This window comes from Trichechus manatus, unplaced genomic scaffold (genome assembly GCF_000243295.1).
Source record: "Trichechus manatus latirostris isolate Lorelei unplaced genomic scaffold, TriManLat1.0 scaffold00215, whole genome shotgun sequence".
Lineage (NCBI taxonomy): Eukaryota > Metazoa > Chordata > Mammalia > Sirenia > Trichechidae > Trichechus > Trichechus manatus.
The window spans coordinates 2,711,027-2,723,260 of NW_004444151.1; the positions used below are offsets into that span (position 1 = coordinate 2,711,027).

A 12,234-nucleotide genomic window follows, 5' to 3' on the forward strand; every position below is an offset into this window, starting at 1 on the left:
ACACAACATCAACATTCCAGAAAAGCCCACCTTGATAGTCTCCATCACTTTATTAGTACCTCCAATAAGCAGACATCTTCAGCAGCCTCGCCTCTGAACAAGGCTAGGAGGTGGTTTCCTCCATGATGCCTAGCGATGTCACTGAAACTAATATTCAGAACTCAGAATGTTCTCTCCAACATCGCATGACTGCAGTCAAGAACACTGATAATAAATTTTTAGTTGTTTATTTAAAATTGACCCATTATTATGACAAAAGTTACTATAGAAGCATTTTAATAGGTGTCCCGAGCTTGGCTGCTAACCAAAAGGACAGCAGTTCAAATCCACCAGCCACTCCTTGGAAGCCCTATGGGGTAGTTCTACTCTGTCCTATAAGGTCGCTATGAGTCAGAATCAACTCAGCGGCAATGGGTTTGGTTTTTTTATATTCTAACTACCATTTTTGATGGGATTAGAGAAATTCTTTTCCCAGGAACTCATAGAAAACCAGTGGTCAGTACAGAGTTAATTACAAAAATGGAGTTAACCAAAAAAATATCTCGTATATATGCTTAAAAAAAAAAAAAAAACCCTGCATTTGTACCGACCATCCAGTGGTAGAACCAAGCAGCTGAAGGCAGACATTGTAGCATTATCCAAGACTTGGCAGGGAGCACCACACACAGCAGCTGAGATGTTCCCTGGAGAAAATCCTGCTCCAAACACATGCACGAGCCTTCCACCCAGGCAGCCTTTAAAGACAAAACTATACGTTCATGATCATGGAGGCAAAGCTTGCTTGCTTTCTTTAACTCAAAATTCAAACCTTTGCTTTCTTATTGCCCATCCTTCTCTCTATGCCCTCCGGAACACACACAACTGGCTTTATGTCCCTGGTAACCTCAGTTTCATCTCCACCGAAGCTCTGGCCTCAAGAATCTGGAGTCTGTTCTGTCAGAACAAAATCATTTTCAATAACCTATTATATTAATAGGGTTTTTTAAACACACCAATTTTTATATAGAAATGTAATATGTATAGTTCTGAAATTTTTTATACAAAAGAATATAAAGTTCCCCCAACCACCTACCTCACTCCTCACAGGTAGCCACTTATAAAGTTTCTTGAGAATCCTTCCAGAATTTTCTAAGGATGAGGTTTTTTTTTTTTAATACAACAGGATCATTCTATACATATTATTCTGCAATCTATTTGTTTTACTTAAAAGTATACTTTAAACATTTTTCCAAATCTATACATCTAGATCTAGCTCATTTTGTAGCTACTTAGAATTCCATTACATGATTACGACACAATTTTTTTAGCAATTGCTCTGTTGATGGATACTTCAATTATTTATCCTTTTTTGCTAAAATTAACAGTGTTGCAATGAATTGCAGGTATTTTAGGAACATATTTTGTACATGTTTTGCAGTACATAGTTTGTTACAAATTACGAATTCTTAAAAGTGGAACTGCTCAGTCAAAGGAAAAGTGAATTTTTTATTTTGGTGGATACTGCCAAATGTCCTCAAAACAATGCTGCTCCAGTTTACTCGCCCACCAGCACTGCATGAGGGCACCTGTCTCTGATGGGTAAAAGCATGACAATCCTTCAGAGGCACTGAAGCAAGTGCCATGTTGTGCTCCAGTCTGAGAACCAACAAAGGGAAATGTTGTTTGAGCCCCACACTCGCCTGGAATCCCAGACACGTGGAAGTCTCTAGTCCAGAGTTCCAGGTGTCTACTGGCTTCATGTCATCTCTACATGTTACTTGCACAGCCACCTGACAAGCTCAAGAATAACACTTTTGGCATAGGGTGCATTTTATACCTCTGCTCTGCACCATAAAAGTCATGGCCCTTAGAGAGTAAGAAGAGCACTTGAGGAACCACCTGGTCCAAACCCGTTTATCAAATAAGGAACCTGAGCCTCATACAGGCAGCGTAGTCTAAGTTACCCAGCTAAGTGAGTGACAGACACAGGACCCAAATCCCATCTCTACAACATTCCATACAGCTGAGGCCGGAGAAATGTATTCTAAGAAGTGGCTTGGCTAGTACCTCATCAGTCTAAGATTCTGCTTCCATAATTTCCTCTATGTTTTCTATGTCATGTTTAGGTTTGAGGTACCCCAAGTATAAGGCTTTAAGTGAACAGAAACCAAAACTATTATTGGAAGAAAAGGTAAGGCACATTTCAGTACTTCCAAAAGGAAAGGAAAGTTCAACAAATGCAATGGCACTATGCCATAGGCTTATTATTGGTAAAGTACGAGTTCATCAGCGAAATATTACAAACTGATAAAAATTAACTAAAGTCAGTCCCTGGGCTATGAACGAGGTCTGTCCGGAGTGTGCCTTTAAGAATGTGTAGGTAAACTGGAGCAGGTGCACGCGGTGTTCATTTAGCCTTACTTTAGTGCAAGAAAAGGCTTGAAGCCTTTTCAATGATTTAAAAGCTGCATGTGCAGCAGGTGAAGGTGATTGTGATGAAGAATTTGTTGCGAGTAGAGGTTGGTTCAGTCGTTTTAAAGTGAGAGCAAATTTACAGAACATTAAAGATCAAGACGAGCTGTCCATAAGTCAGACATTCGTAACCCAGGGACTGCCTGTGTATTTCATAGGTTTAAAATAATGCAAATTGATGTATTTGGTCTAAAAATAGGTGAAAGCATTTATATTCTACTTAAATGATCAAATGGTGAGCTTGCACGTGTTATTATTTAAGTTAAAACAAATTAAGTCAAGTTAATGCATCAAATTAAAATATCATCAAATACTTGGAGAATATACACAGTTTCCCTGATAAAAGAACAATCAAAGCCTTGTACGTGGAGAATGGAAAAGACAAGTCTCAAAAAAAGACAAGAAACCGGGATGGTAAGAGACCAACTGTTCTTCTCTCTCCTTCTAGCTTTCAGATTAATGTTGATTTCCTACCTCTTAGAAGTGCGAGTAGCTTTTAATCCACTTACATAAAGAAAGCACTCTGTCTTCTTTGCCTGACTTACTGTTATGAATTGCACTGGGTCCCCAAAAAGACATGTTGAAGTCCTACCCCCTGTACTTGTGAACGTGACCTTGTTGGGGAAATAGGGTTTTTCTTTGAAGATGTTATCAGGTAAATTAATGACATTACTCTAGAGTACGGTGGGTCCTAATTCTATATAATTAGTGTCTTATAAAAAGAGGGGGACAGACAGGAAAACAGAGGCAAACACAGGGGGAAACAGCATATGAGGATCTGTCTACAAGCCAGGAAAAGCCCGGGGCTGCCAGAAGCTGAAAGAGACAAGGAAGGATCTTCCTCCAGAAGGACATACAGAAGGCATAGCCTTGTGGACACCCTGGATTCAGACCTCTAGCCTTAAGAACTGTGAGAAAATGAATTTCTGTTCTTTAAAGCCACTCACTTGTATTTTTCTTACGCAGCACTAGGACACTAAGATACTTACCAAAGTTCTCAGTCACTGCAGTAACAGTAACCCTTGATGTGAACACTAGAACAGAAGAAGCCCACCCTCTCAGGCGGTCGTAACCTCTGACTCGGTACTCCCCAGCAGGAAGGGAGGGGACACTGCACTGGAGAACAGTGTGGTTTCCAGAGACACCCACACAGGATGACATCCCAATAAAAATGTCAACATGCACAGCTCCTGTGATCTGGGCCACCACAAAGGTTAAGACATCATCAGTCTGAGAAATAGAGAGCAATTCTGGGGTGAAGGCTTTGTTGTAACCAATGACTCCCATGTGGTACAAATGTCCATCCACCTCTATTTCCAGGGCAACGGAGCCATTGCCTGCAGGGACAATACACTGGATGAGCTTGGCACTGATGTTCACAGAAAGGCAGGCCTGCTGGCCCACACGGACTGATGTGGCATTCTGTCCTCTCAGGGCCGTGCCCTGCATGGTCAAGAGGCCCCCACCATGTAAGCTGAAGGTCTTAGGGAAGTAATGAAACACTTGAGGAGAAATGTAGAAGTGTCTGGAAACATTTCTCAAACAAGCATACCCATTTCTCTTATGAAATACCGACAGGTAGTGCAGACCTGGGGTCAGGTCACTAACCTGGCATGCCACCTGGCTTGCATTAAAGAAAGTTACACCACAAGAAATATGATCATCCACAAACACGATCAGCTCATCCGCTGTGGTGCCGAACCTCTGCCCCCTAATCAGCACAGTGGTCAGAGACCCACTGATGTTAGTGGCCAAGGCATCCACAGTGGGAGTTGTCTCTTCCTGCATGAAGAGAGTACAGTTCCCCTGACACTCGCTGGTTAGCCCGTTGACCAGGACTGTGATGTTCACAGTGAAGGAAGCTCCAGGCAAGGGGTCACCCACACGGTTAACTTGGCAGAGGATTATCTGGTCACTCAAACTCAAAATGGCACAAGTAAAAGGGCCTGAGAGGCCAACCTGAACTGACATCCTTCTAGACCTGAGCGCTAAGCCTCTCACAGTGAGTACTGTCCCACCACAAGCAGAACCTTTTGTAGGGAAGATGGCCATTATCTGAGGTACCACCACAAATTGCTGTGGCACTGCAGACATATTAGCAAATCCCATCTGCTTCTGACGGACTTGGAGAGGATAGACGCCCGCCTCCAAACTGCGAAGAGGAAAGGAGCACCCAGACAGGCTCGTGTTGCTCCCAAAAGATCGTGCCTCAAGGTCACAGTGCAAGGTCCCCAGGAGAATCACTGAGTTGGAGATGTTATTTCCTTCCACAGAGAGCCACAGGCTGCTGTTCATGGTTTCTGCTCTCAGGGCGGTGACCACAGGTGTTGCTGCTGCTTCATACAGGAAGGTGAAGCCCTTCTCCACTAAGCCTGGTGGTGGTCTGTGGGGCAAGGACATGTTGCCTATCCAGACCTGCACAGGGGCCAGGACAGCGAGCACGTCCGCATCAGGCAGCAGAGGTGCTGGCGAGGTCTCACACCAGATGTTCTCCTCCGTCGAGTTCACGACGTCACAGGATCGATTGCCCACAACTACCCAGACCAAGGCTGGGTCCTGGCTGAACCCTATTCCTGAAATGCTGAGGATGGTTCCACCTAAAGCATGAATAGCAAAAGCAAAATTTAAAACTGATATTCAGAATCAGGAACTCACAGCACCTGTGAAAGTCCCTGTGAAAATGGGAGGTGGGGTCAGTGCTAGGGAGACCTCAATTATTTCAGCTCACCCCACCAACGTCAAATCTGTGATCATTTTACGGGAGCCATGTGGGCCGAAACTCACATAAATAATATAAATTGCTATATGGACAGGATGTTTAAAGTATGTAAGACAAACTTTTCAATTATCTTTGTATATCCTGGAAGCCCCCCAATTCTATTCAATTTATATACACTAATGAAAAATCAAAATCCTTGAAGTCTTCTAATCATTTGCTATATTATCTGACAGATTATTCTATATAGTATATGTATATTATCCTATATATATTCAACTTATGATTAATGAAAAATCAAATTCCTTGAAATATGTTACATTATTCTATATATTAGAATATATTACAGAATATGCAGACTATATATGACATATACAGCATATCAAGAGTCATTGAATCATGCCTGTGAATTTCCTGCTGTATCCATAGACTTTGTCTTGCTCTCTAGTCAAGGAACATCTCAAACCCCATCTTCAGGAGAGAGGTTGGATTAATTTAACCTACAACATAACCAAGTCTGTGATAAGCCAAGCATCTTTTAAAAAGGGCTTTATTAGACTCAAAAAGGATGATGTACTTTTTACACACTATCTCAATGATCATTCAAATGCAAATAAATAGCTTTGGCTTATTTCTGAAAATTAGTGGTTTTAGAGATTTCTCTATTTATCGTGCCCTCACACTTCCCATATTGGTATTCATGTTTCTGACTATTTCTGGGCCATTCATCTGCATCCCTAGAAGACAGTGAAGACACCAGAGACTCGTTCCTCCTCTCCTCACACAGGCAGTATCTAAAAGGCTAATGCAGGAAACGCTTCCCTTGTTTTTCTAATATCCGCTGGAGATGTGCTACCCATTAGATATTTCAGCCTCTTTCCATCAGGAAAAGGAAAACCAGGCGCATCTCTTTTTCATAAAAATTCTTTAATTTCCTGAGCTTACTGAGCTAAGGAATCAGCAAGTGTTCACACCCTTCAAAGTGCACCACTGAGTTCGCAGATCATAAGGAAGTTTACTCTCTCCTGCGCCTGGGTTAATTAACCCAGAAACAAAGTCTGAATGTCTCCTGTACAGATTCCCTGGATAAATGATGTCAGCCACGTCAGAGCCACTCACCCAAAAGGGATCCGAAGCAAGGCTCTATGTCAAATACTTCTGTGAGGTACTGAATGTGGAGATCAACCCTATGAGAAAGAGAGGGGTCCTTCTGAAATAACCGAGTTAGAAAAAAAGGATGAGGAAAACAGAAGAGATGGATGTATTTTAGGGAGAAGAAAAGAGAGAGGTGGACGTGACGTAAAGCAAATGTGAACGATACTACCTAACAGAGAAGAAAGGAAACGGTGGGGAAAAAATACTGTGTGGTGCCTGTCCTGGGCCAGTATCACCCGATGACATCAGTCCCATACAGCTTAGCTACCTTCTGAATGAGGAGAATTTTTGGAAAACTACTAGGCACAGGGCCCTCAAGGCAGAGTGGGAGATGGGTGAGGAAGAGGAGATGGCTTGTGCAGTAATTACAAACCGTTTATTCATAGCCCATGACAGAATAAAAGGTCTAGAACACAGACTCTTCCCCTTTTCACATATACATGCCCACCCCACCTGCACTCCAAGAGCCACGAAATCTTAGTTCCAGGAAGTTTCCTTTTCCCCAGGTAGTAAGCCGCTGGGCCTGGATCATCTTGGAAGTGAACTGGCCTACGGAGTCTCTAAGATTTGTTCAAATTTTATGACTTTCATACGTATACCCTAACTTAAAGATTTAACTCAATATCTGGAATTCCAGTGGAATCACTAGACCATCCATAGGCCTAAAATGGCAAGCGTCCACCTCACCCTTGTGAGCGAATGCCGACCCCATTGATGGAAACTGAAATTCTGTGGAGGCCAGTCGGCATGGGGGGCAGCACCACCTCCAGGCCCTGAGCTGTCTGCGCATGAAGCTGAGCCCAGGTGTCCTGGATGAGGACTTCCACATCCAACTCTGTGTAGTTCTCCAGCAGCGTCATTCCAATGAAAAGGGTGTCACCTCCTGTGTGTAGAAGAATCCATTAGCCTCTGTGATGTGGGCCTGTGACCTCAACCACCTATTCAATTCTAAAACTGTGTCTTATATGATTAGATACAAGCTAAGCCCTATGCATAATCTAATTCAGAGTTTTAATGCCAACTTTTTTTTCATGAAACTCTGAAAACTATTTTAACAGAGCTATAGCCTATAACCTCAAGGACATCAAGAGCAAAACTGTCAGAGCAAGTTTAGTCAAGGGACAGTAAATTATTTTCCTGCAAAGGCAAATCAAGAAGTATTCTGGAAGATTGGGGGTCTTCATAACCAACAAATAGCACCCCATGTCCTCTTTCTTGTCCTCCTCTTTCTACTGTTAAAAACCTAAAGCTGTACCTTCAGTGTACACTGAACCTTATAATAACGCCATTTTTGACTACAGTAAACAAGCCCCTGGTGGCACAGTGGTTAAAGCATTCAGCTGCTAACTGAAAGGTTGGTGGTTTGAACCCACCAGCCATCCTGCAGGAGAAAGGTGTGGCAGTCTGCTTCCATAAATATTTAAAGCCTCGGAAACCCTACAGGGCAGCTCTACTCTGTCCAGGCTCTCTATGAGCCAGCATCAACTCGACAGCAGTGGGTTTGTTTGTTTATTATTTATTTATTGGGGGAGGTGAATAGAGTCATTCACAGCTTACAGAGCATTTTCACATGTTATCCCATTTGATCCTCACTCTATCTTGATGGCCTGTATGGGGCAAACAGTAGCACTGGCCTTTTGCTTTTGAGTAAACTAAGGCTACATAGCCAAGGCCTCAGAGTTAATTAACAGAAAAGTCAAGGCCTGAGCCTAGTCTTATGTCTCCTACTTCAATTCCTTTTTAGTTTAATTGTCCACTGTACTAAATTGCCATGTATACTATAGACCTTAGGAAGAAAGTCCTGGCAATCTATTTTTGAAAAATCAGCCAATAAAAACCCTATGGATCACCACGATCCAGTCCTGCTGTACACTGGGTCACCAGGAGTCAGGGGCTGATTCAACAGCAGCTAACAACATACTTTGGACATTGTTAATTCAATTCCTTTTAACTCAGATACTTATTGTGTACCGTGAATAAGATGCTGCAAGAGGCACAAAAATTAGTGAAACAGAGACTCTGCCTTCAAAGGTGGTAAAATAGCTGCCCAAATAACCTTAGTTCAAGTTCCCCAAAACCAAACCCACTGCCATCGAGTCAAATTCCGACTCATAGCGACCCAATAGGACACAGTAGAGCTGTCCCATATGGTTTCCATGGCTGTAATCTTTAAGGAAGCAGACTGCCACATCTTTCCCCGAGGAGTGGCTGGTGAGTTCAAACCGCCGACTGCCGACCTTTCAATTAGCAGCCAAGTTTTTACCCACTTTCCCGCTAGGGCTCCTTAGTTCAAGTTACATACCATAAAAAGGGTGCAAAGTAAGTAGTGGGGTTGTTCAAATTAAAGTAATATTCTGGATATCAGGAAAGGCCTTATAGATAAGATGGTGCTGGAAATATTCAATTTGAAAGATAAATCCCAAAAGGAAGAGAAAGAGAAGAGGGAACTCACAATTCAATTCTCAATACAGTTTTACCCAAAGTCTTTTGTAGCATTTTCTCATTTAATCATCTAGTGGCTTGGAAGGAAGAAAAGGAAACTGGGTGACTTGCTGGAAGACAAGGGACATGTATAAACACGTGGGAACCCTACAGGGGCAGAAGCAGGACAAGTTGATGGTGGTTCAATGGCTGAGGACTAAGAAAATTAAACCAGAGGGGCCTTGACTTAATTCAGTGGACAGTGGAGACCACCAGAGGTTTCTAAGCAAGGGAAGGATCTGGTTGAAGCTATTCTTCCCGTCTATAAGACAAGCTGAAGAGAATAAAGGAAATCCAGTCTGCAGTCACCTGGAGTCTGAATGAGGACTGTCAAGTATGCAATAGCAGAAGCAGAAGTAGGTATACTTACCTTTCCTGTGTCTCAGCGTGCACTGAGACACAGGTTGGGCTAAAGAATCTCTAAAGCTCTTTTAACCACTGTTGTTGTTGTGTGCCTTCGAGTCAATTCTAACTCACAGCCACTGCATATGACAGAGTAGAACTGCCCCCATAGACTTCCCTAAACTCTAATCTTTACGGGAGCAGATCACCAGGTCTTTTTTCCCGTGGAGACGCTGGTGGGTTGCAAATACTGAGCTTTCAGTTAACAGCTGGGTGCTTAACAAGTCCTCCACCAGGGCTCCTTTTAACCACTAATATTTGAGAACTCTTTCAGGGCTGGCGTCTATAAGACAGCGCAGCCAATGAAGAGGAGAAAGAGGTTGCTTGAAAGAGAAAATTTAAAGAGGATTATAGTGCGGTGGGAAGACTGTGGATCTGCATTCAAATCCTTGATCTGCTATTAAGTACCCATATGACTTCAGGTGACTCACTTTGGGCTCACAAAGCCTTGGAGTTTTCAGCAATAAGACAGTAATAAAGCCCACCTTACCTCATACTATCGGTTGTAAGGATTAACTTAGATACCATGGGAAAGCATCTGGGACAGTACGGGACATAAAACAGCCACAATTAACTCCATTTTCTTCCTCTTTCCACGTGGTCCTTACTTTATCAGGGGTTTTCCATCTTGTTTCTACTCAGAAGTCTGAAGCCTCTGTATCTGCCAGAACGGTGGCATTCACTTCAACATAGCATTTTTATTGAGTGCTTACTCCATGCCAGAGTTGCACCTGGGTGGTGCAAACAGTTAATGAGCTCAGCTGCTAACCAGAAGGTTGGAGGTTTGAGTCCACCCAGAGGTGCCTCAGAAGAAAGGCCTGGAGATCGACTTCCTAAAAATCAGTCATTGAAAAACCTATGAGGCACATTTCTACTTTGACACACATGGGGTCACCATGAGTCAGGGTTGACTCTATGGCAACTGGTTTGGTTACTCCATGCCAGTTCCTGAGCTAGATACTTTCACCTGCATTTTTCACAATAAACTTGAAAGAATTATTCCCACCTACAAATAGAGAAACTGAAGATAAAGGAAGTTCTTGCCCAAAAGATATCTTGCCCAAGAAGAGATTAAGCTAGGATTCATTCACATTCAGCTCTGTTCGACAGCGAAGACCACGCTAATGGCCCTGCACATCAAATTCTTCCTCCCCTTCCTCCTCCTCCTTTCTCCACATTCGTCTTGGTTGCGTTATCATTATCAGAGTCATTTTGTGAATGGAGATGTACAGCACCACAGCTCAGAAAAGACTTTTCCCAGTAGGCTACCATCCTTCGTGGATTTTATAGCGTGTTCTTCTTTATTCTGCCCGTAGAAAGATTTAAATACAAGCGTAAACTCTGAAAATAATGTATCAGGTTGTATACATCAATAACATGAACTCTTTAGACTCTTGGTCAATTGTCAATTTAATACTGGATGCCTTTGAGGCACTGGTGCAATGTATTTATTCTTTTTATTATAGGTAGAAAATTTTATTAAAAGCCAAAATCACTGAATTCTGAATAGAACGTGGACCTTCCTCCTCCCATTGCTACCTCTTTTGGAAGAATCTATACCACCAAGGAATTTTACATACTTTGGTCGCCTGAGGCAGCAAATTCTTCTTCTGCACTATCCAATTTGAATAATATTGAGAAGCTAAAGGACACTTCCCTTTATTTATGAACTCTTGAGCAATAGAAAATGAAAACAGTACCAAAAAAATTGAGGCCAGGCTTTTTCTTTGGGAAATATGGTGGTCTTTTAAAATAAACCCTTACCTATGGCTGCCATAAACTCTCTGTTATCTGGCATTCAATTAACCAGAAAGGTGTGTTGCCTGCTACTTTTCCAAATCTATATGCTATGACATAATAAATTGTTGTAATTCCATCTTGGCATATCATCTGAACCATCAAAGAAATGTTATTTCCTGTAGTTTGGTACTAAATAATCCATTCTTTTTATACATCATATGTTTCAAAGAATAAAAATCCTTGGTTAATTGGAACACTTTATCCTCTACTCAAATCAAATTTTAGAAAAAGTATTTTACAATTAACTGTAAGTGGCTAATTGCTTAGGATCTGCAACCAGACTGCTTGGGTTCAAATCCCAGCTCTGCTACTTACTAAAGGCAGAATCTTAGGCAAGTTATTTATTCTTTGTTTTCAGTTTCCTCATCTGTAAAATGGGGCTAACAATCCTATAAATTTCTAACAAGGATTAAATTAAAGTCTACAACATGTCTACGCTATTAATATTGACACATCTCAGAAAACCAAACCTACTGCCATCGAACGGCTTCTGAGTCATAGCAACCCCACTGGGTTTCTGAGGCTGTAAATCTCTACAGAAGCAGACTGCCACATCTTTTTCCCGCAGAGCTGCTGGTGGTTTTGAACCACCAACCTTTCAGTTAGCAGTCGATTGCTTTAACCACTGTGCCACCAGGTCTCCTTAATATTGGCACATAGTAGGTACTTAATAAATATTTATTGAATTTAATATTACTTATGATTTCTCACATCATTTTCATGATGGAAGCGACCCCAATTTTACAGAGGGAGAAACACATGTAAGGAGACTGACTCAATGATGGCTAAAATGAGAAAACTGGTCTTCTGCTTTTCAGGGAAAAAAAAAAAAACTTCCATCCAAATTACAATACTATCTTCAATAAAATCCATAGGCTACTGCGTGCCTTTTTTATAGGATCAATGCTCTAAAACAAAAGTCCTGCAAGGTCACGTAATTTTACCTGCTAAATTGCTTCTGTTCCTGCTCAGAGACAGGATCACTGGATTGAAAGAGGAGACGTATGTAAATGCTGCGGGAAGAACTGCAGAATGGTCCCCTCTGATCACAGTCACATTCACAATGGATTCATCGTTTCCCTGAAAATCAATTTTTTAAAATCGAACTCAGTAAATAAGACTGACTTGAAGGAAGAAGAGAAGTTCAAATCAAATTTGTTTAAAAGGTTAATTTCAAGACAATTGTTTTTAAAGGGTATATTTGCTACTTTCAAGTATCTCACTCACAC

The 12,234-nt window shown here is 41.8% G+C and overlaps 1 protein-coding gene across 1 annotated transcript in view; it reads right to left on the reverse strand.

Moving 5' to 3' along the window:
- LOC101361563 (PKHD1, fibrocystin/polyductin) overlaps positions 1-12,234 on the reverse strand; it is a 413,510-nt gene that overhangs the window by 347,851 nt on the left and 53,425 nt on the right. The window contains exons 17-21 of the mRNA XM_023742674.1: positions 11,950-12,085; positions 7,010-7,205; positions 6,287-6,354; positions 3,441-5,048; positions 591-734 (exon numbers count right to left, since the gene is read on the reverse strand). Of these exons, the coding sequence (XP_023598442.1) occupies positions 591-734; positions 3,441-5,048; positions 6,287-6,354; positions 7,010-7,205; positions 11,950-12,085 (2,152 nt within the window). The remainder of the gene's footprint in view (positions 1-590; positions 735-3,440; positions 5,049-6,286; positions 6,355-7,009; positions 7,206-11,949; positions 12,086-12,234) is intronic.